Source organism: Pinus tabuliformis, chromosome 8 (genome assembly GCF_031772625.1).
Source record: "Pinus tabuliformis cultivar Carrire ecotype Pingquan chromosome 8, CPIR1, whole genome shotgun sequence".
Lineage (NCBI taxonomy): Eukaryota > Viridiplantae > Streptophyta > Pinopsida > Pinales > Pinaceae > Pinus > Pinus tabuliformis.
The window spans coordinates 1,120,010,595-1,120,033,499 of record NC_142294.1 but is presented as its reverse complement, the minus strand read 5'-3'; the positions used below and the strand labels follow the sequence as shown (position 1 = coordinate 1,120,033,499).

The 22,905-nt window shown below is 42.5% G+C and overlaps 1 protein-coding gene across 3 annotated transcripts in view; it reads right to left on the bottom strand.

The window, feature by feature from the left end:
* LOC149239263 (SNARE-interacting protein KEULE-like) overlaps positions 1 to 22,905 on the bottom strand; it is a 514,512-nt gene that overhangs the window by 386,964 nt on the left and 104,643 nt on the right. The window contains exons 3-4 of one of the 3 annotated variants that reach the window (XM_089373374.1): positions 14,020 to 14,112; positions 9,952 to 10,033 (exon numbers count right to left, since the gene is read on the bottom strand). In XM_089373374.1, the coding sequence (XP_089229500.1) occupies positions 9,952 to 10,033; positions 14,020 to 14,112 (175 nt within the window). Of the gene's footprint in view, positions 1 to 9,951; positions 10,034 to 14,019; positions 14,113 to 22,905 lie in introns of those variants that run through there. The other 2 variants (XM_089373375.1, XM_089373376.1) reach the window with 2 other exon arrangements.

Genomic DNA, 22,905 nt, shown 5'->3' with positions numbered 1-22,905 from the left:
TGGCGAAAGGCCAAATGGAGATAGTGCAGGGCCAAAAGGAGATAGTGCGTATGTTGAGGCAACAAATTCCCAACAATGGTCGGCCACAGGATAACAACGGCAGTAATGGAGAGTCGAACATTGGTGACAGGGTAGGTACATCCCGGAGTACACCTGCAACTAACCCACAGAGTCATCCACACATCTACAATGGGCTACCTCAGTCCACTATGCCCAAATTCTTGGTTGCAAGTACAGTGGGCCAGGCAGATCAGGATGATTTACCATTAGATGCTTACTTCCAGGAGTATTAGTTTATGGGGGCTGATTTCCAAGCCACAATGACCTTTAACGAGTTCTACCATCACAAAGGAAACAACAAAAACAAGGGTTTTAACAGGGCATCCACATACGACATGGAGTTGCAACATACAGTTGGGAAATTGACTCTCCTGAATTTTGATGGTACTGCTAAGTGCACAGCGAGAGCATGGGTTCAAAAACTTGACACTTACTTCCAGTTGAACCCAATGGTAGAGTTGGATGCTAACAAATTAACCACCCTACACCTAGATGGGGAGGCATTTATGCATTTTTCTGCCACCTTTTTAGGGTTGATGTCTAGGGTTTTGTAGTTATCTGTGCATTTTCATTCATTGATAAATTGTTGCAAACTATTTCCCTATTTACTCATTTAATAGCCTTTGTTTATTTATGGTTTTTCACTATTTATAAGCTAGTTTATTATATCTCTCATAAATTTTCAATGTTGTAAACTATGCTTCTTAAAGACTCTAATTTATAACAGCAATTATTAATTTAAAGGCAGCATGTGTTTGGCATTTATTTGAGCTTCTCCAAGACTATCAAAGCCCTCTAGATTTAGCCATAGGCCCTTTGAACTCGATAGCTTATTTCATCTGGAGCCTTTCTTTATTGAACATTATCCTTGGGTGTTTTATTTAGTGGAACCCTTGGAAGCCTCCCTTGTAGGGATAGTATCCATCCACTGAACAGCAGGGGAAAATTACCAAGTTCTCAATGGTGGTTTATTCCATTGTTGCCATTAACATAGAGTGCTTAGTGAGGATTTGCACTAAGGTGCTAGATTTTGTGGTAGCAGGAACAATATGCACCTAGACAAGACTGTCGACATTCGAGAGCAACAGTTTTCAGATTCTCCTCGGCTGGAAGCTTGCGGCTATGATCTTTGGCGGCTAAGCTTTGTTGTCTGAGGAATTTAGAGCCAGATCGTAACCTTTGTCGAGCCTGCGGAATTTAAAGCCGGATCGTAACCCTTGTTTGTCGGTGCAAGATTGTAATAATATTCTGGAAATTCGAGCGTGGAATTAACACCGTCAACCCATCACGTTTGCGGAATTGAGAACAGGATCGCATCTGAATTTCAAAATTAACTGGTTCCGAAAGCTCTGTAATTGCTCTGAATCCACATAATCTACCTCAAACCCTCCTGCTCCTCATGCTGTTCCTCTGCAGTCTCCCTTCCAGCATCCTTTGCGGCCGTCACAACCAGTCGAGTCTGCGAAATTTAGAGCCGGATCGTAACCTTTGTCGAGTCTGCGGAATTTAAAGCCAGATCGTAACCTTTGTTTGTCGGTGCAAGATTGTAATAATATTCTGGAAATTCGAGCGTGGAATTATCGCGTCTGCGGAATTGAGAACAGGGTCGCATCCGAATTTCAGAAAATTAACTGGTTCCGGAAGCTCTATAATTGCTCTGAATCCACGTGATCTGCCTCAAACCCTCCTGCTCCTCACGTTGTTCCTCTGCGGCTTCCCTTCCAGCGTCCTTTGCGGCCGTCACAACCAGTCGAGTCTGTGGAATTTAGAGCCGGATCGTAACTTTTGTTTGTTGGTGCAAGATTGTAATAATATTCTGGAAATTCCAGCGTGGAATTAACACCGTCAACCCATCACGTCTGCGGTATTGAACAGGGTCGCATCCGAATTTCAGAAAATTAACGTAGGACCTGTCGCTGAGTCAGACAAGACAGGATTCAACCTGTTGAAGTGGATCGAAATTGGAGTAATATGTGGATCCTGAGTGAGTCCTTTCTTGATTTCTCTCCATGGATGTTCTTCCCGAGGAATCAGAGGATTTTGAGCAATCTAATGCTCCCGAAGAAAGATCTGCATCTTTCTCTCCTCCGTCCCCAATCCCTGCTACGCAGCCCTCAAGTGTTGTACGATCCGCTGCTCGCTCTGAAGATCATAATTCCACTTCAACCCCCATTGGCCATGGACGCAAGCTACACAGCATACGGGTTGGAGACGGACCCGACAGTACCCCGGAACCAGCTTACATGGCAATGATGGACGAGGTCTCGGACATCCGCTGTGAATTCCTACGAACTTCAACTGTAGTAGCAGAGCAACAACACAATAAGGACCCCGGGGAAAACAAAACGCCACTATCCAAAGATTTCAACAACAGAGGTCCGTTGAAGTACTTACAACAGTGCCACAATAAAGGTGAACATTGAAAATGTATACAACCCCACCAATATTGCATTAGAAACAGATTTTGCTTTCTGAACATCCCAAATTAGACAAATGATGAGGAAAATGGAACACCTAGAGGCGGAAAATCGCAGGCTGCGAGCCAACATCGGCACTTTGTCAAACAGAGTTCTATCGATAGAGGGAGACAACACATCTATCAGAAAAACACTGCAGGAATACCGAGAACAAAGTGCAGGGCAGAATTCCGACGAGATTTTACAGGCGGAGATCAGAGATCTTAAAAGCAAACAGGAGGAAATTAGATCCCAACAAATGTCCTTTAAACAGGAAAGGGAGACGCATATCAGCACATGGGCACAGGTGGTCAAAGGAAAGGACAAGGCCCCTCCGCTCATAGCGATGGAGGAAGTAGTGCAGGCAATGCTCATGGAGGAAAGAACCCGAAGAGCAAGAGAATTAAATCTTAAGGTAAGAGGACTCCCTACACCTCCCCCCTCGGCGGACCCAATGGAACTGGGGAACAGGTTTCTATGCGACACTCTCGACATACCAGACATAACCTTGGATAAAGCCTGGATGGGGCAGGACTCTACCCTCTTCCTCAGGTTCCATGACTCCTCAGATAGACTTCGGGCACTCCGAGCCAAGCGGAAGCTATTCTCTCTTCCAAATAAAGTGTTTTTCGATGAAGACCTCACAAGAGCTCAAGTAGCTGAATTGAAACAGGCCAGGGAAGAAGTTGCAGCAGCAAGACAGGCAGGGAAATGGGTAGTGATTAGAAACCTTCAGGCAGTTATTCAGGACACCTTTCCCCCAGGATGGGCATCCCGTTCAAGTAGCTCCAAATGACGGGCCTGTGCGGAGAGGAGGCGAGGCACGGATCTCTCGGTTCACTATTGGAATGGCAATGGCTCCTTCTGGTCTTCACCAGGCCTACTTTATGAAGCCCTTAGCTCAACAGACATCCCCCTGGTTATCGAGACTCATGCGAGCCCAGTCTGACCTCTCCCCGACATTACAGGATACCAATGGACCGCGGTTTGCAGACAGGAGACACAAAGTTCAGGAGGTGTCAGGGGATCAGGGGGTGTTGCTTGCCTCGTCCGTGATAGCCTCAAGAGTAGAGTATCAATGGCCGCGATTGATGAGTATGCCAGATTCATGTGGATTCAGATCAGAGCCAAAACATCACCTCCGAGAGACATTTATGTCGCGGCCTGTTACTCCCACCTATCTCGTCCTCCTACGCTATTCACAATAGCTCAGAGGGAGACCCTTTTACAAACCTGTACTCTGACATCACCAGGTTTTCGGCAGTAGGGGACGTCATTCTCATGGGGGACTTCAATGCCCGGACCAAAGACCTCCAGACTCCTATGCACGACCGGACAAAGGATATATTTTGCACTCGGGGGATTGACCCGACCACGATCGGCATGCACCGGACCTCCGAGGATCACTTGGGACCCACCACAGCCTATGGGAGATATCTGCTACAGTTGGGAGAATCTCATGAGCTAGTAATTCTGAATGGCCTACCATGTTTCCCATCCTCGCACTTCTTTACCTGCAGACCATTTGGAGGCAGGGCAAGTGTGGTTGACTACGCTATTGCAAACCCAGATCTCCTCCCTTACATCAAAAATTTCTCGATCACCCCCATCCCTCTCGCAGATCATGCACTTCTCTCACTCTCTCTGCAGTTTGACCTCCTGAATCCATCTCCTACTCTTCCCCGCAACCCTCCCAAGACTACCTTCCGATTTGAGGAGGTTGACCCTAATCTATTCTCCTCTATCCTCAGACAGACACTCCCATCGGAGTCCCAGTTCACCTCTCTCAGCTCCGCCAAGGACAAATACCAGTGCCTCTCATATGCAATCTAGGAAGCTGCCCTCCAATCTTTCCCCCTTCTACCCGTACCGCCACCACCTCCCGCAAACCGGGAAATTTCCCTATGAATAAATGGTATGACTGGAATGCAAGTCTATGCAATAGGACCTCCAACACGCATTCCGGAACTCCTTACCAACATACCCAGACCTCTGTTCATCCTATCGTCGCCTACTTCGCCATAAGAAGCGCCTTTTCATTGCCCATAAGAGACAGGTTCTTTCTACTCTCCTCCTTCGCTCCCCAAAAGATTTCTGGAGGACCATCCTTTCCCGGCGCTCACCTACCCCAGTCGACCTTGATCCTACCTCAATGTTTTCTCACACCTCCCAGCTGTATGACATTCCTGGGCAGCCTCTGATTCAGGTTACTTCCCCCCACCTCCTACCACCTTTTCTCCGACAAAGATATCAGAGAGGCAATATGGACAATGAATAGCAACAAGGCAGCAGACGAAGAAGGCTTCCAGGCAGAATTCTTCAAGCATGGACTTCGCCCCCTAGTAGGATATCTGGTGGACCTTTTCAACTAGGTGGTTCGGGATGGATTTCCGGATGGTTGGTCACACCACATTATCTACCCGATCCACAAGTCAGGGCCTACTTCCGATCCCAACAACTACAGGACAATCATGGTTGGGCACACATTCTCCAAGCTATATGCTACAGCACTCCACAGGACACTCTCCCATTTCCTTGAGCAGAGACAACTCAAGGCCAAGGGCCAAGCAGGTTCCGCCCAGACCACCAGACAATCGACCACATCCTTACTCTTTGTGCGATGATCGAGGAGGCTAGGCATCAATCCTCTAAAGTATAATGCTGCTTTGTAGACTTCCGGAAGGCCTTTGCATCGATCCTCTAAAGTATAATGCTGCTTTGTAGACTTCCGGAAGGCCTTTGACTCGGTCCCGAGGGAAGATCTTTTCCAGAGGCTAAGAGAGATTGGCATTTCCTTGACTCTCCTGACAGCTATCATGCGCCTCTATGAGGCCGTCCTTGGTCGTCTCCGCACAGTCGGAGGAATATCGGATTTTATCTGAAGCACCATTGGAGTCAAGCAAGGATGCCCCCTTTCTCCTACTTTATTCGGGATCTATATCGATGAGCTTGAGTCCTTCCTCCGAGAGCATATCCATGATGCAGATGGGTGTCTTCTTCACCAGGTCCTGATTTCCATCCTCCTCTTTGCAGACGATATTGCCCTTATTGCCTCCTCCCAAGAAGGCCTTCAAAGACAACTAGATGCTCTTGCAGCGTTTTGTGACCGGAGGCATTTAACTATGAACTTGAGTAAAACCAAAGTGATTATCTTCAATGGAGTCAAGAAAACCTCGGACTTCCACTTCTTATTTAATGGAGAAGAGATCGAGATTGTCAGCACCTATACATATTTGGGAGTTCAATTTTCAGGGCCTCGCTTCAGCCTACGGCCAGCCCTTCAGCCTCGAATCAACAAAGGGTATGGCTCCCTAGCCCTTCTGGAGAGGCAGTGTTTCCAGCACCATTTCGAGGACATCTCGTCCAAAATGAGCATCATGGACACTTTGATTCGCCCCACAGTGCTTTACGGCTCAGAGATTTGGGGTCCCTCTCTCCTAGAGTCAGATTGGGCCTCAGCGGAGAGGGTCCAGACCCTCCTCTTGCGCCGTTTCATTAGGTGCAAGCAAACAGTTCCTCATAACATCATTCTAGTAGAGTTCGGGGTTCAACCTTTCCGCCTAGAGGTGATATCCAAGTTAGTGTCGCTCCTGCACAGGCTCCGAGGCCTCGCAGACACGAGGAAGGGTCGTGACAGATACCCATATTTAGCATATTGCTCCTCGGAGAACATCGCCCGTATGTAGACAGGTCGATCCAAATGTTGGTATATCGGTGTGACAGAGCTTCTGGAGGCTTCAGGAATCCAGATTGACCATCTCCCTCCTTTTCAGTACTCTCTGAATGCTCCAAGCCACCTCCTTCCCAATCAGCAAGAGCTGAATAAAATCATTAAGGAGGATATTTACAGATGATACATTTAAACTACATGGACCAATCCTCCCAATGGGTTGCGTCCAAAAATGGCCTTCTACGCGAAGCATTGCCTGGAGATTAGGGATGGGCTCATCATCAGACCCCAGTACACGTTCCAGCATTGGATGCATGCCCTTAGAATCCCCCTTGAGCAGCTCAAAGTTGGGTCTCACAGACTCCGGGTGGAGACAGATCACCACATCGATAGGGCAGATAGGATTTGCCAGCTCTGTCACTTACAGGAGATAGAGACAGAGACACACTTCATCTTCGGATGCCCTGCTTACTACGAGATTCGAGGTCATTTCCATTGTCTCTTCAGGTCTTCTCAGACTTTGACCAGCTTCCTCAGATATGTTGATCAGAGATGCCTTTCACTTTATCTCCAAGAGGCCTTCAAATTTCGGTCCAGTTTTCTTCAGCCCCCCACCAGATCGAACACCACACAGAAGATCACAGACTTCTTTAGGGCGCTACCATCAACGCGGGGCACCAAAAGAACCATTGACCAACCCACAGACGCTGAGACCAGATCAGTGTGGTCCCGGGGGGGGCCGACCCACCGGACTGCACCAGTGCTCCAGGATTGGATCCACCCCTAGGAGACGCCCTAGAACCTCCAGGCAATAGCAGCAACAGCCCAGTATGCCCACAGGACAGTAGACTTTGACAAGCTTCTCTCAGTTTTCTTCTCTTGACCTCGAATGTTAGGAGTAGGAACTGTGCAGGAGACTCCTTCCCTTCTTCATCGCTCCTTCTTCTTCTTCTTCTCCTTCTCTGCTTCATCACAATGCTTTGTTTCGAAGCCTAGAGCTTCTAGCTTCTACATTTACATTTACTTAGATTATAGATGTATTTTCTGCTTTTTAAAAGAAATGAACCGGCTTGGCATGATGTAATCATTGTAACCGACAATCTCGTTGATCTATTATGGTCATTTGTTTGACATTAATAAAATTATCTTATCTTATCTTATCTGACCTATCCATGCACTTGCAACGGAAACCATTTCGACAATGCACTACATGACCGACAATACAAAGCACCTAGAGATTAAAAATTAATTATCGAATGACAACTCAGTTGAAAGGAGAACTAAATTAGTTGAACATCATCAAATTTGCATGTCTACTCACTAAATGTGCTGAATTTCAAATTTTATGATATGTTCGGTGAATGCAGTGACCATGTTTACACTGATCTATGCAGCAACAAATAGTTTTAGAAATCCTGGGAAGAAAAAATCTGCCCTCCTCAAAATTCAGTACTTCAATATCCTAAACAATTGCACTAGTCACAGAGACCATGTGTTAAAGTAAATATTAGTTTATAATAGTCATTAGATATTAGACTTGGGCATTAATAAAGTCAATTTTACTTTAGGTTATTTTATGCTTTTATGTCTTATTTCACTCTATTGTGTTTAGACTTAGGTATTAATAAATTCAATTTTACTGTAGGTTATTTATGCTTTTATACCTTATTTCACTCTATTTTGTTTCTCGGTCTATCTCACATTCATGAAGTGGATGTTGAGATTTGTAGCTTGGGAGGTACTCCAAGCCCTAGGATTCGAGGCTTGGAGGAAAGGGCGCCACAAAAGTGGTTTGTGGGCTCAAAACCCAAGGTGGGGGTTTTTGTACCCAAAGGAGTTGGGCCAAAACCATGTTGACTTTTTGTTGGTTTGACTCTTGGAGATGGAAGAGGACCCTTAGAGGAGCAAGGGGCAACTTCAAGCACCAAGATTGGAGGTCTAAAATGCAAGATATTACTTTTTGTTTATATATGTGGGTAAAAGTGGCACAAAAAGGAGGTCGGCTTGGCAAGTTTTATGTCACCTAATGGGCTGGTTGTTTAGCCTCAAGACACATATAAATAAGGGATCACGTAAGACCTCAAAGGCACATCCAATGTGCAACAATTCATAAGTAGCACACTTCTGAAATAGGCCACAGGAATCTGGAGCTCAGCAGGGGAGGAAAAGGAGACTTGTCTTGGCTATTTTTCTATGTTGATTGGGTAGATTCAGAGCAAGAGCAGGTCAAGTATTTCTGTGGGTTTTCTGAGCAGTTTGGTGTGAATTTTGTCTAGGTATTCTCCTCTAAACAGGCTACACTTCAGGACAGTCGGAGCAGGAGGACTGAAGGTCCTGTACCATCCAGTTAAGGGGGCCGAGAGGCCTAAAAAGGGTGAAGATCAACCCTTGAGGCCTGCGAAGGATGGCAGCATAAGTGTTGAGGGAAGCCGCAGCTGTGTAGAGAGGTTTTGGAGCAGGAAACAGAGCTGAAATGATTGTCATATCAGCCCTAACCAGGCAGCCAAAGCTATGGCAGATGCACCAGCTCAAAGATGTATGTGTCGTTGCGCTTGAGTTGAATTGTTGCTAGTGGATGAGTTGTCCAGGTTGGACAGATTTGTACTGGGCATCTTGAGGTTGTTGGAGGGCAACAAGTAAGTGCTCAAAGTAGCCCTAGGTCAGCTTGCCAAGAAGGACATTGACAGCTGTAAGGAGGGTGAAGGTTGGAGGCTCTAGTGCTGACACCTTGAAGGACAAAGGACAGCTAATAGAGTCAGCCCAAGTTCAATGTTCGAGAAGGACATCTTGCATTGATAGGTTGCAGGCCTCTGGCCTAAAGTTTGTCTTCATTGGAGCAGCGCAGGTAGGCATTAGAGGGAATAAATCCCAAAGGAGCTGAGGAGCAGCAGTGGGCAGTTGAGAATTGTTCACAAACAGAGTTGTGAACAGTTCAACAGGAGCCCCTATGTGTTGATGAATTGGAGGACTAATGATCAGCTAGAGAGCAGTTGGAGAAGTCTTGTTCAGTGACCTAAAGGAGCAGGACCATTGATAGAGGCAGGAGCTGCAGATTGGGAGCAGACAGTCTGACAGACCAGAAGTTGTGTTCAAGGAACGACAAGAGTTGTGATTGTGCACTACATCAGTTAAACCGTCACTTTATATCGTTCCTGTATTCTTGTATCAGTGGATGTATGAGGGCCATTATCCCTGGTACGGGAACCCTAGACAGTTGTATCACAGTTTATTAATATATCAAAGTTGGGTTGATGAAAATCGTAAAAAGTTGTCTATATTTGTGCACGTGTTGATTTGCTGTTGTATTGTGCACGTGTTGATTTGCTGTACAAAGTAGTTTGTTGTGGTATATTGGATTGGTAGTGTCAGTGATTCTAAGACCCTAATTAGATTCCAGTACCGTGGAAAAACAACAGTGAATTAACTTGACTTGCCTCTAATCCTATATAAGAAAGTTTTCACTTTCCCATTATGTAATACAGTACAGACAGAACTCTTTCAAGTTATCCTGGTTTCCTTTTGTGCTTGTTTTATACAATGAACTGTGTCATCCTAGATTGGAGGTTCACACTCATTAAATTGGGTAATGAGTCGGTAGCCCCATCTTCCCAATGGCTGACCACTTGAACACCCATATTCTTCTAGTTCATTTTTGCTAAGATGTCCTAAGTTGAAATAATAAAAATCATAAAGCAGAAATCCTGGAATACATACATGTCAAATGTAATAAACTACATATCCAGAAATGTATACAAGTGAGCTTACAAGAGATGCCTTCATCGGTTATATCAGCCATCTTGCAAGAACAGGACATCACTTTGACAGTTACTTTGTCCATGATAAGCACCTGCCAAATCCAACAAGAAACATAAATACCTTGATACTATTCATAAAACAAATAGGCAAGGAAATAATTATCAATGCCAGATATCCTGTACCCTTGTCACTAGAACAGAAAGGAATACAAAAGAAACCAAGAGGGAAACAGAATAAGTTGATAGAGTCATTGGTCCTCCCATTGCATTAGGCTCATGCTCAGGAAACATTTCCCCATAGCTTATATAACTAGTCATCTTCACACACACATATACTAGGAATAAGCACCTATCTGTGTAATATATACATTGCATTTTAGGCAAAAGCACACATCAGCACAACAGTCTACTCTGATGCAACATAATGAAAGTGAGACAAAGCAATGATTATACCAAACCCTCCACCAGAATAGCACTGTAATTGATATCAAGACTCAAATAGCTAGGTCCTGAGTGACCAACAATCAGAGATAACGACCAAGGTTCAACTACCCATTATACTGACCACCTGTCAAGCTAACCATCCACCAAGCTGACCAATCATTGAAACAATCAATGGGTCTTCACATTGCAAACCAACAGAACAATGTATCACTTGTAAGAAAGGCTGTTGGGTGGTACCCATCGCCAGTATAAGAAGATAGTTACATTCAATGAGGGGCTTCAAAGCAAAGATAGAGAGAAGTGACTGGAGAACTAGAAGGTAGATAGAAAGTTGAAGAAACTTAACCAACAGAACAATGTATCACTTGTAAGAAAGGCTGTTGGGTGGTACCCATCGCCAGTATAAGAAGATAGTTACATTCAATGAGGGGCTTCAAAGCAAAGATAGAGAGAAGTGACTGGAGAACTAGAAGGTAGATAGAAAGTTGAAGAAACTTTGACTTCTTGACATCTAACTCTAGAAGACAGCATGGGAAACAAATCATGGCTGAGCGAACACCACCTCTGTGACTGTAGAAGTTATTGTGTAATAAGCCGTATGGAAATATTTTCATGTTTTTGTGCAAAACTCATGACTCCATATAAAGAAACAAACACTTGCCTGCTTCAACGAGTCAAGACAGTAAAAGAAAAAGCTGCATTTAACATGAGAAGTCTGACCAGTTCCCATGTCAAAGTACATAGTGGATCAGTCAACAGCACTGAAATAGTCAACAAAGGACCATTTTGTCGCCAGGTCAATGTACAAAACGAATCACAGAAGAAAAACAGATTAAGAGTAATATAAACAATAACAGAATATAATGCAAATACAAAAAGCATAACATCCATAGCACATAGATATGATGAGGACAGAATATTGTCCTTAATTATTATTGTTGAGTATGTTGGCAGTTTGTTGTCATTGATGTCAAGTTCAGTGGGATCTGGAGCCTGGATAGTCTATCTTTGTAGACATTTTGCCTCCAGATACCTTGTTCAAAAGAGCATGAAAAGTGTTTGGTTTGAACACCCTCTCAGAGAGCTTTCCAATGGTATATGGCAGTTAGTCTAGCTCCCCAGGAATGAAGAGAAACTTGAGTTTTAAGTAATGGAATCCAGACAGGCCTGGTCCAGATTCTGATGGGTCATGGTTCCATGAGACAATGGATATCTGACCATCCAGGGGTCGAGCAGCGCTGTGAACTGGGCAGACGTCCTTCTATCCGGATTCATCCAGGCATCCAGACCCATTTGGGATTATGCCCCAACACATGTAGGCCTCCGAAAGTGCAAGAAAAAAAAACTTAAGAAAACAGCCAGATCTGGATTTTCCAGTGCCAAACCTAACATGGACCCCAATATGAAAGGAAGCACACGTGGAGACAGGTGGCAATGACAAAGAGGTTGACATGGCAAACAGGTGGCTTTGATGGCATGCCACCTTGAGGGCTTACATATCGCATCCACTTTTGGCCTTTTTGGGCCATGTGGACATTTTTCGCGTGACTGGTGGTAGTGACAAGGGTAGAGAGACGACGTGGCAGATGACATGAAAGTGACATCGCAGTTTATGTGGCAGCCTCACGATTCACGCTGGGAAGATGTTTTGTAAGGCTTCACATTATTAAGGAATTTCAGCGTTTTTCAATATTTTTCAGTCTGTAGGCAAAAGATCATCCAGGCATCTACTGGTCCAAAAATGCACGCAGCATGCACCATTACCAAGTGCCTAAATCTGGATTTGACTAAGTGCAGAAGACACACATCAAAGTTCCATGCATTGCATAGAAGGTTCCAAAATCATAGACATCTGAGCATCCAGGAATCAGGCTGTAAAAGTGGTTGATCGCTTAAGAAAGTCCCAGATGCCAGATCCTCGAATCCAGAACCTAGCACAGATTTCAAGGCAAAGGTGCACCTAGCATCAATGTTCTTCTATGGCTCAATGTTTTGTACTCAAGCCATCTGGGCATTTGGGGGTTGAGCAGTGTATCCATAGTTTGTTGTTTTAAATGAGCCAAATTCCCAATCCCTAGATCTAGGACTTGGTGCAAACCTCAAGGTCAAGGTGTCATTCGGGCTACAAGGCATCCAGTGGTGTAGTTCCGTTGTGAAAGGAAGTGGGCACCAGATCCCCGGATTTATCCAAATGCGAGGACATCCAAGCCTAGACCATATCCAGAAGCACACAACCAAGAGCGTAGGTTGGAAAAGCCTGAATGCCAAATTTCGCAAAGAAAAGTGTTATAACAGGAAAAGGTCGGATTGCATATGTCCAAGACTTAGCCCCTTTTGAGCTTAAACAGTTAAATAATTGAAATAAACGAAGTCTCAATTGGGGCCAAAATTTTGAGGTCTGTGGGTATAAAATAAAAATCAAATGACATGAATTTGAAGCATCTCATATTCTCATGATTGTGAAGGCAAAAAGATTGTTGTATAGATGAGCAATATTATGGCAATTCGTGAGAGAGAGCATGCTATAGAAATTTATATAAGTTGAGTTCTTGGTCGGCCAAAAAGAGAGAGAGTGTGTGCACGAGAGTACTTGGCAAAGGTTGAAATTGCTAAAGTTAGAAATCTAAAGCATATATGGGACAGTGTTCGAAGAGCTAAGAAAACGTTGAACGTGCAAATTTGCTAAGATATGAAGTTGTTGTGTACATGAAAATTGTTTGTCTTGAGTGTTGAAGATTTATTTGTTGAAAAGGAGTTGTGTCCATGCACAGAATTAAAAGGGAGTTGCTGTGATCTGAAGTAAATCCATTTGAATCAAAGAATCAAAGCAAATAGGTGCTTACTTATCATAGGATTGGAGCCTCCAGCAGGTCGGTGTCTGCAAACAGTGGGAGTTGGTGCTTCCAGCAAGTGGGTGCTTGCAAAGAAAAGGGGGTTGGTGCCTCCTGTAGGTTGGTGCCTACATAATTTGATGTAAATCAAAGTTGGTGCTTGCATTTACATTATAATTAAAAGAAGATTTGTGGTTTATCCTGTATGGGTTTCCACATAAACATCATGTGTCCAATTCTTTATGTAATTGATACATTGTTGCATTATTGAATGTGTTTCACCGGCTAAATAGTAGTTAAAATTTATATAATATTGATTCACCCCCCCCCCCCCTCGGCTCAGTATTATTCTGGTTTCCAACAATTGGTATCAAAGCAGGTTCTTTCAGCGACAGTCTAGCCACTGGAAGCTAGATACAATTTGAAATATGACCAGCCAGGATGGTAGTCTTACTAACAAAACTCCTATTTTCAATGAAACGAACTATACCTCTTGGAAAGTGAGAATATGGAGATACCTAATGTCCCTTGGTGCAAATGTCTCGGATGCAGTGTTGAATGGCTATGAAAAGCCAGATGTATTGGTTGACAAAGATGACAAGCTTGAGTTTTCTTATAATGTTAAAGCAATGAATGCAATCCTAAGTGGATTGTCTAAATTTGAATTTGTTAACATTATGCATTGCAGATATAGGACAAGGTGAAGAACAACTATGAAGGTGATAGTATGGTAAAGAAAGCCAAACTCCAAGTCTATAGAATGAAATTTGAATCATTAAAAATGAATGAGGATGAGGATATACCAAAACTTTTACTCCGTGTGGATGAAACCGTGATAGTTCTTGATGAAACTGTGAATGATTCCACAGTGGTTCAAAAAGTGTTGAGATCTCTTCCTGCTAGATTCAATGCCAGAGTATCAACTATTGAGGAGATGCAAGACCTTAGCACATTAACAATGGACCAACTAGATGGAACATTAACTGCCTATGAAGTGAGAACTACGAAAGGTACATCTGCATCAAAGGAAGCAGCCTTTAAAGCAGATAAGAAGACCAAAGATGATCAAGAATGCTCAAGGTATGGATCGGATGATGAAGAAGCCAAGTTTGTTAGAAGACTGAAGAGAGGATCTAGCAAATACAAAGGTAAGTTGCCTTTCAAATGCTTTAATTGTGGAAAAATAGGTCACTATGCATCTAAATTCCCATACAAAAAGGAAGATAATGAACATGATAATAAAGAAAAGAATAAGTATATGAGAGTTAAGAAGGAGAAGAACCTCAAGAAGAAGAGATTCTATACCCAAGAAGACAGCAGCTCCTCAGAGGATGAAGATGAACAACCTTCTGATGAAGAAGGGATGAATGATTTCATGGTCATGGTTATAGAAGCCCGAGTTGAAGACCGAGATGAATATGATATAGGTGAAGAAGAGGCAGTAGTAGATTTAGAAGGTGAATTAGTCAGTGCCTTGGAAGAAATCAACAAACTTGGGGAAAAGAATAAGAAGCAAAAAGAGTTATCGATTAAGTATGGAAAAGAAGAGCACAAATCTGAAGATTCATTACTTCTTCATCTGAAAGTAGAGTTGGAGTAAGCAAATAAGATTGAAGACATTCTATTACAACAACTGAAAGAGAAGGAAAAGGAATGTGAAAAACTAGAGGAAGAAATAATCTCCCTTAGAAAGGGGTTAAACAAAACCAAGTATCAGCAAAAGCATAACTTAAAGTATATTAAAGGATCTGAAAAATTAGATGAAATTATTAGTGTTCAAAGATCTCCCCTCATCAAGACTGGTTTGGGTTATGAAGGAGAGAAAAGCACCAAGAAACTTGAAGACAAAGAACCAAAGAGCTTCACTGAAGCACTCAAAAGACATCATAACAATGGAATCCAATGTTACTTGGGAGCGGGAGCGAAAGCGGGGAGCGGGAGCGAAAACGGGAGCAGGAGCGACATTTTCAGAAGCTCGCGTTTTGGGAGCGAATCCCGGAGTGATTTTATAAAAATATATATATTTTTTATATTTTTTAATTTTTGATACATATATGTCAACAAAAACATGTAGAATGATGAATTAAATATAAAAAAACATAGAATGATCATTGAACCATATCACATCAATCATCTAGAAGTTATAATCTTCATCAACCATGTCCACAAGTTAGTAACATACATATTACAACTGCAACATATTGAGTCTCGTGAATCATGATTCATCAAATTCAATCTTAAAGTTTCAACTTCAAGCTTTCAAAATTGAAAATTCAATATATAACATTTATCATCATTGATCACCAAAGTTGTACTTGTAAGCTAAGTTTAACCATTACAAGAAATAATATCTTAGATATGTCTAAGTTCTAACTTCTAACTGTTAACATGAAATGAAATGTTATAAAATGAAACATGAATAATGAAATGAAATGAAACAACTTTAGTCTTTCACGAAGCATCATATTCATAATTCACAATCATTACCAATGAGTTATAATTGCCAACTTCAAACTTCAAATTTTCATTATCACAGACTACAGTCATATATTGTTTACAAAAAATATCATTATGATATGAAAGAGTCAAGAATCAAGGACTCAAGACTCAACAGTTATGAAAACTAATAGAAACTAGAAAAAACAAGTAAATTGTAAATCTACATGTGGCCCTTGCCACGAGAGTCTCTAGGAGTATAAGCAGGTTGTGGTGGTCTTCTAGGAGTCTCCCGCACAGACCGATGACCAGAACTAGAAGGCACATGCCCTCCACGTGAGGGTGTAGATGGAGGTGGCGACAGCAAAGGAACAAGACTCGGAACTCGAGCACTGCTACTGGATGGTGGAGGTGGCATGGCTGCTGCAGCTGCTTCATCTTCATCCCTTATAAGTTCCTCTTCCAGTTCTTCAAGATGTATAGTGCCATCCTCCAAATTGTCTTCCTCTGGGTGGTTGTCCCAAATTTTATATGTGGGATCCTCATAAGCCTAATCACAGTGATGACTCAACAACCTCAAGTTGTAGTGCACATAAACCAAGCTTTCTGCCCGGTTTTCATTGAGTCTGTTTCTTTTCACATTGTGTATGAAGCTGTAGGTGCTCCAACACCTCTCTGCAGAAGAAGTATTTACAACCTGTGATAGAACTTTTTTTGCCAATTTTGGCAAAAGTCCCTGGCCGCCAAATGTTTCCCACCATGTGAGAGAATCAAATCTGTCTTTGTCTTCCATTGCATGGAAGTTACCAAACAAACCAGTGCCACTGAAGTATTTGCCTATTTCAAGGCGCACAGCTGCACATTCCTCCCTGTCAGGTATCAACTTTTCTAATGCTTGCAAATATCCTCTAGTTACCTCTGCATCTAAATGGGGTTTGGTCCTAATCTCACCCCCTGGTGCAGGTTGACCCAACCACGATGTCGAGTAGTATTTTGGCGTAAGGATATACGCCAAGCAATGTAGTGGAAGATTAAGTTTATTCCACCGTACGCACACACAATCGTGAATCAATTTGTACAAGTCGGGATCTCTGTTATGAACAATATCTTTTATTTGCCCCAACATGGTATCCATCTGCTCATACACCTCGCCACTCACTAGTTTATCTGTATCTACAAACCGAATCATGTGATAAATGGGCTTGGTGAAATCCAATACTTACCTCACACTTGATCAAAACTGACCATCAAGAGCGGCCTCCTCCACCAGTTCAAAACCTCGCCTGTCAACTGCATTTGTAGCCTTTCCTTTAATACCTGCCAATGTGGACTTGATACCATGCTAGCCAATGACTCTCTTACCTTCAAAAGGCGCCTGAAGGTGAGGTAATAGCTACCAAATCTGCTCTTCGCAGTCTTCAACAACTCCAATCTTGAGTGACTGCGAAAAAGGCCATGGGTATTGCTATGATTTGTAATAAATTTTATCATTTGTTTGCCTTTCTTGTACAAATCACCAATCCATTTGTATTGTGCATTTTTGTTCTTGACAACATCATGCATCAGAAGGTTCAATGTGTGAACCAAACATCCAAACCAAAATCTATTGGGGTCTTTATCCTCAATAATTGCTCCCGATGCCTTACAATTAGGAGCATTATCAGTGATGACTTGGATGACATTGTATGCCCAATACGATCAATTGTTTCAAGTAATGCTTCTGCAATGTTGATGGCAGTCTTCAACTTGTCTGAGTAATCACATGCAGTTAGAAAGATGGCACCACTAACAGACACAGCAAGAACACTTATCAATGGCTTGCCTTTTACATTTGTCCATCCATCAGATACAATGGACACCCCATGGTCAGTCCAAGAACTTGTCATTCTATTCAAAGAATGTGATATTTTTGCTTTTTCATGATCAAGTCCAACGGTTCTTGCCTTGTCATACCCAGGGCTCTTGTATCCTTTAGGGGCATCATTTATGGTAGAAACCATTCCGTGCCAATAAGGTGAGCGAAGAACATTGAATGGTATCCCACATGCATAGAAAAACCTGTAAACCTTTGAATCCACATCATTCCTACACCCCTCATCAAGGAAATCTGATATGGTTCTACGCCTTAAAGCTGGTGACCTTGTGCCTCCATATCCACTGTCTTAGGAGGATGCTAAAGGAGTTCTTTGTGCTTGTGATTGTGAGCTTGGTTCAAAGAAACCCCTTGATTTTTTAGATTTGTATTGGGCTTCCTCCTCTTCCCTTATGTATTTTACTCTATCTGTTGCTGACACAACTGCACAAGTTTTGATTCCTATTTGTTTATCTCCATCCCATGGCCTTTTCCCGCAGAGGTGTTTTCTGGCACGGGTGAATGAACCTGTGTAATTATTGTTGTAATGGGGGCAATGAAATTTAGTGGTTCCACCCACTTTCCTTGCTTCAGGCCTGTTAACATATTTCCACAATGGGGTTTGGTCTTGTTTAGTTTTTTGAGAGTCATGTTCACCCTCCTCCAGCTCCTCCTCATCAGGGTTTTCATCAAATCCACTTTCTCCAGCTTCTTCATCCCCCTCTTCATTTTGGCCCCTCCATTTCCTACTCTCCAGCACCATAACAACCAGAAAAGGAACCAAGAAGAGGAAAATGCCAAGAAATATAGTCAGGTCCATTATGTTTGATATTTGTAGGCTTTTGAATCTGCAAAATTTAATGGGAATGGGAATATGAATGAGAAAATTAATTTAATTTATTTAGATTAATTAATTTTATTTATTAATTTTATTTAGATTCATGATTTTTTTACTAAATAAATTAAACTAAACTAAATTAAACTAACTAAACTAAACCAAATTACTAAATTACTACCTAACTAATGTTTAAAATACTAAATTACTAAGTTACTAACGTAACTAACCTCTCCTCTGCGCTTGCTCCTTGCTCCTCAGCGCTTGCTCCTCGCTCCTTTGCTCTCCGGCTTCTCCTCAACTCATTCAAGTGACAATGAATTTTTTTTTTGCCCCCAAGTCGTTTTAAAACTATTTTTTTTTAAATGAAATTTTTTCGTGTCTACAGAATTTTTTCGTGCAAATCGCTCCCGGCGTTGCCCTTGTCGCTCCCGGAGCGAAAATTAAACGCTCGGGAGCGATCACTCCCGAGCTGTAATTTTCGCTCTGGGAGCGATGCTCCCGAACTCGCTCCCGAACTTGGCAGGGAGCGTAAATTTTTATCGAGAGCGCGCTCCCGACTCGCTCCTGAGCCGCTCCTGCCCGGAGCGGGGATTGGGAGCGGGTTCAAAGGGGGGGGAGCGCTCCCCCGCAACTCTAATGGAATCCAAGGAAATGATGACAATCAGCAACAGCAAAGAAAAGTGAGTGACAGCAAGGCAATTAAGGGCAACGATGGTCAAATTCAACAGCAACAAAAAGAAGAAAATAACAACAAAGCAATAAGAGAAATTAATAAAACTCAATAGCAGCAAAGAGAGAAAATGACAAGAAGGAAATAAGAAACATTAATGAAACCCAGCAATAGCAAAGGAGGGGAATAACAGCAATTCGAACAGTCAAAAAGATCAAGCGAGAAATCAGCAGAAGCCTTACTCCCCTCAAAGACAAAGCCATCAAAAAATCGAAAGATGAGATCCTCGAAGGCAAATTCATCTGAGGTACCAAAACATCTTCTATAGTTATAGTTATTCATGTACGAATTTTGGCCATAAGACTGTAAATTGTAAAGTCTATCATAGAAAGAATCAGATCAGAAATAAAAGAAATTGAATCTTTTCAGTCAACAAGAAACAGAGATAACAGATTTGCAAATCCACATAGGAATGATCCCAGAGATGTCAATCATTTTGCTCATTTATTTGATTATATTGAATGGTATAACTATCATAACTATGAACATAAAATAGTTGATTATAGAACCAGCAAATTTAGATCTGTTGAAATTTCCATGCGCCCTACATCTGGTCTATGACTTAGCCAAGAACATAAACACGCTAGTAGTGCCCAACAATAAACAACCTTGCACAGCAGAATATGACAGCAAACAGATCAACAACAGTACACAGTATTTATTGGCTCAAATCACGTTTCTCATTAGTCCTTCAATAAGAAAACACTAGGGCTCCCGTACCAGGGATCATGGCCATTTACAAACCCTGATACAAAGCTATAATACATAGTCAAATATTTGACCAATGACTTAAAGCTAAGACCAATTCCTTTAGGTCCTAAACCGCCCATAACAACAAAGACAAAACTACTTAACTTGTTGTCGGTTGTCCTTTCCAAGCAGCCCTTTCTGTCCTCTTTGTCCTCGATGTACTTTGTTGTAGCTCACTTCCTTCTGCTGCTACAGGTTTTTCTTCCACGTGATCAGCTCCTTTTGACTACTGTCTCCCTTGTTGCCCACCTGGAAGGCTTATCAAACAGCACCTTGAGTCTGGGCTTATCTCTTCAGCCTACAGACTCCTTTTCACATTGTCGTCAGCTCCTTTTATTGCCTGAAAGGCTTCTCCTTAGTCCTGATCAACCCTCCTTTCTTTGCAGTCAACTCAGCAGGACCTATTCACACCTAGAGCAACCTTTCTACTGGTTGTAGGGCACTAAGTCCCCCACAAAGGACCCTCTGCTGGCCTGCCCTTGATGACTGAGGCCTTGGCCTTCTAGGCAGACTAATGTTGCTTCAGCGGCCCACCTTAAGGACCAGATCTGCCCTCTTTCACCTTGATCAGCTCAAACAGACCTCAGTATGTTCCTTGGCCCCTCTCTCTTTGTTGTGGCCAGCTATTGGAATGCCCTCAGCCAGGTCTGTTTGTTCTATGGGCAGCCCTAGCCAGGCTGCAGCCACTCTGTGTCACTCTCAGACTAGGTTCAAGAGCTACGGCCAGGACTTTTCTAGGTTTTATTTGGCTGCGGCCTGCCCTAACCAGGCTGTGGCCTTCACCAAAAATTAAAATGGGCCTTCCACTCTCCCTAGGCCTGCAGCCCTTCTCTACCACAGTCCAGCCACTAAACAGAACTCAAACAGACTTCGGCTACCTCAACTTTTAGCTCCTTGCTGGCTCCTTAATTCAGCTCAGCCTCTTGAACAAAACAGAAACTTCAAACTCAGGTTCCTTCTTCCTACTACGGCTCCTCTGAGGCAAATCTGTGGCTAGGTCATTAGCCTCCTTTCTCCACAAGCTCAAAGTCCTCAAACTTGTGATTAGACCTCTCCATTGGCCTTCTATTCATACTTTTGTGTGAGTGACTTGGGGGTCTTCTCTGTCCTTCAAGAAACCCCTATTTTACCACTCAACAACCAATTAGAGTTTAAAATTTAATTTCCTTTGTTCCAAACCCGCCACATTGGATCCAACAAAGTCCTTTTTGTGGGTTTTCTCCACTCAGAAATACCCTCTGAGCTACCCAAATTTCAACAAGATAAGCTCCTCAAATCAAGCAAGCACAAGAAGAACCAAAGACATGGAAGAAGAAAAAGGAAAAAAGGAATGAAGAATGTGGCATTGTCATATATGCCCAAAACCAAGGCAGCCATAGGTATGTGGACAAGGATGCTCCAAACATATGACTGGTGAAAAGAGTAAATTTTTATCACTAAGAAAAAATAAAACAAGCAATGTTACCTTTAGTAATGACGCTCCAAGCAAAATCATGGGCAAAGGAACAATTAGCTTGGACAATGGAAGAGGAAAGACTAGTAATGTTTTTTTTGTGAATGGACTCCAACAACACTTGCTGAGTGTGAGTCAAATGTATGACCAGGGGTAATATGTCACTTTTCACCACAAAGGTTGTGAAATAAAGAAGACAAGCATAGGGAAAGTAATAGAAAAGGCTGTGAGAACACCAAGTTGTTGGAAACACTGAAAGGGGGGGTGAATCAATGTTTCTTATCAATTAGTAATTTTAATTTCATAGAGCATTAATTGTTATTAGCATCAGATAAACATAAAAATTAATCAACACCATTCAGCTATGCATAACAATAGAGACAGTAGACACAGTGATTTTTAGATGGAAAACCCTTCGGGACAAAACTCACCGAATGCTTCTTAATATTTGTCTTCAAAAATATTTACATCAAGTTTTCAGCTCCAACTGAAGGAGGCTCCAATCTGCAGGACACTATGCCCTGTTTACCAGTTGCAACCGAAAGGACACTCCAACGCCCTAGTTTTCAAGCTCCAACCTAACAAATGCTCCAACATCGTGTTTACTAGCTGCTACTAGACGGACGCTCCAACATCCTATGCAGGCTACAACCTACCCTAGCACCACCCTGACCAACCAGTGGACCATGTTTCACAATTTTCATATTGGATCCACCTATGTTCAAAAATCAATACAAAGAAATTGCAATACAAGCAATGACACTCCAAGCAAAATCATGGGTAAAGGAACAATTAGCTTGGACAATGGAAGAGGCAAGACTCGTAATGTTTTCTTGTGGATGGGCTCCAACAACACTTGTTGAGTGTGAGTCAAATGTATGACCAGGAGTAATTTGTCACTTTTCACTACAAAGGTTGTGAAATAAAGAAGACAAATATAGGGAAAGTAATAGCGAAGGCTGTGAGAAAACCAAGTTGTTGGAAACACTGAAAGGGGGGTGAATCAATATTTCTTATCAATTATTATTTTTAATTTCATGGAGCATTAATTGTTATTAGCATCAGATAAACATAAACATTCATCAACACCATTCAACTATGCATAACAATAGAGACAGTAGACACAGTGATTTTTAGAGGGGAACCCCTTCAGGACAAAACCCACCGAACGCTTCTCAATATTTGTCTTCAAAAAGATTTACATCAAGTTTTCAGCTCCAACTGAAGGAGGCTCCAACCCCCTGACTTACAAGCTCCAATGTGCAAAACGCTCCTATGCCCTGTTTACCAGTTGCAACCGAAAAGACACTCTAAAGCCCTAGTTTTCAGACTCCAACCTAACAAATGCTCCAACACTGTGTTTACCATCTGCTACTAGATGGACGCTCCAACACCCTATGCAGGCTACAACCTGCCCTAGCACCACCCTAACCAACCGGCAGACCATGTTTCACAATTTTCATAATGGATCCACCTATGCTCAAAAATCAATACAAAGAAACTCCAATACAAGTGAACTGCAACACAAACTATGTCAAATCAAATTTGCCTCTACTCAAACTGCACATCAAAACCCAGTTGCATCAAATTCAACCAATTCATCTTTGTTCAACCTCAGTACCAAACCTAA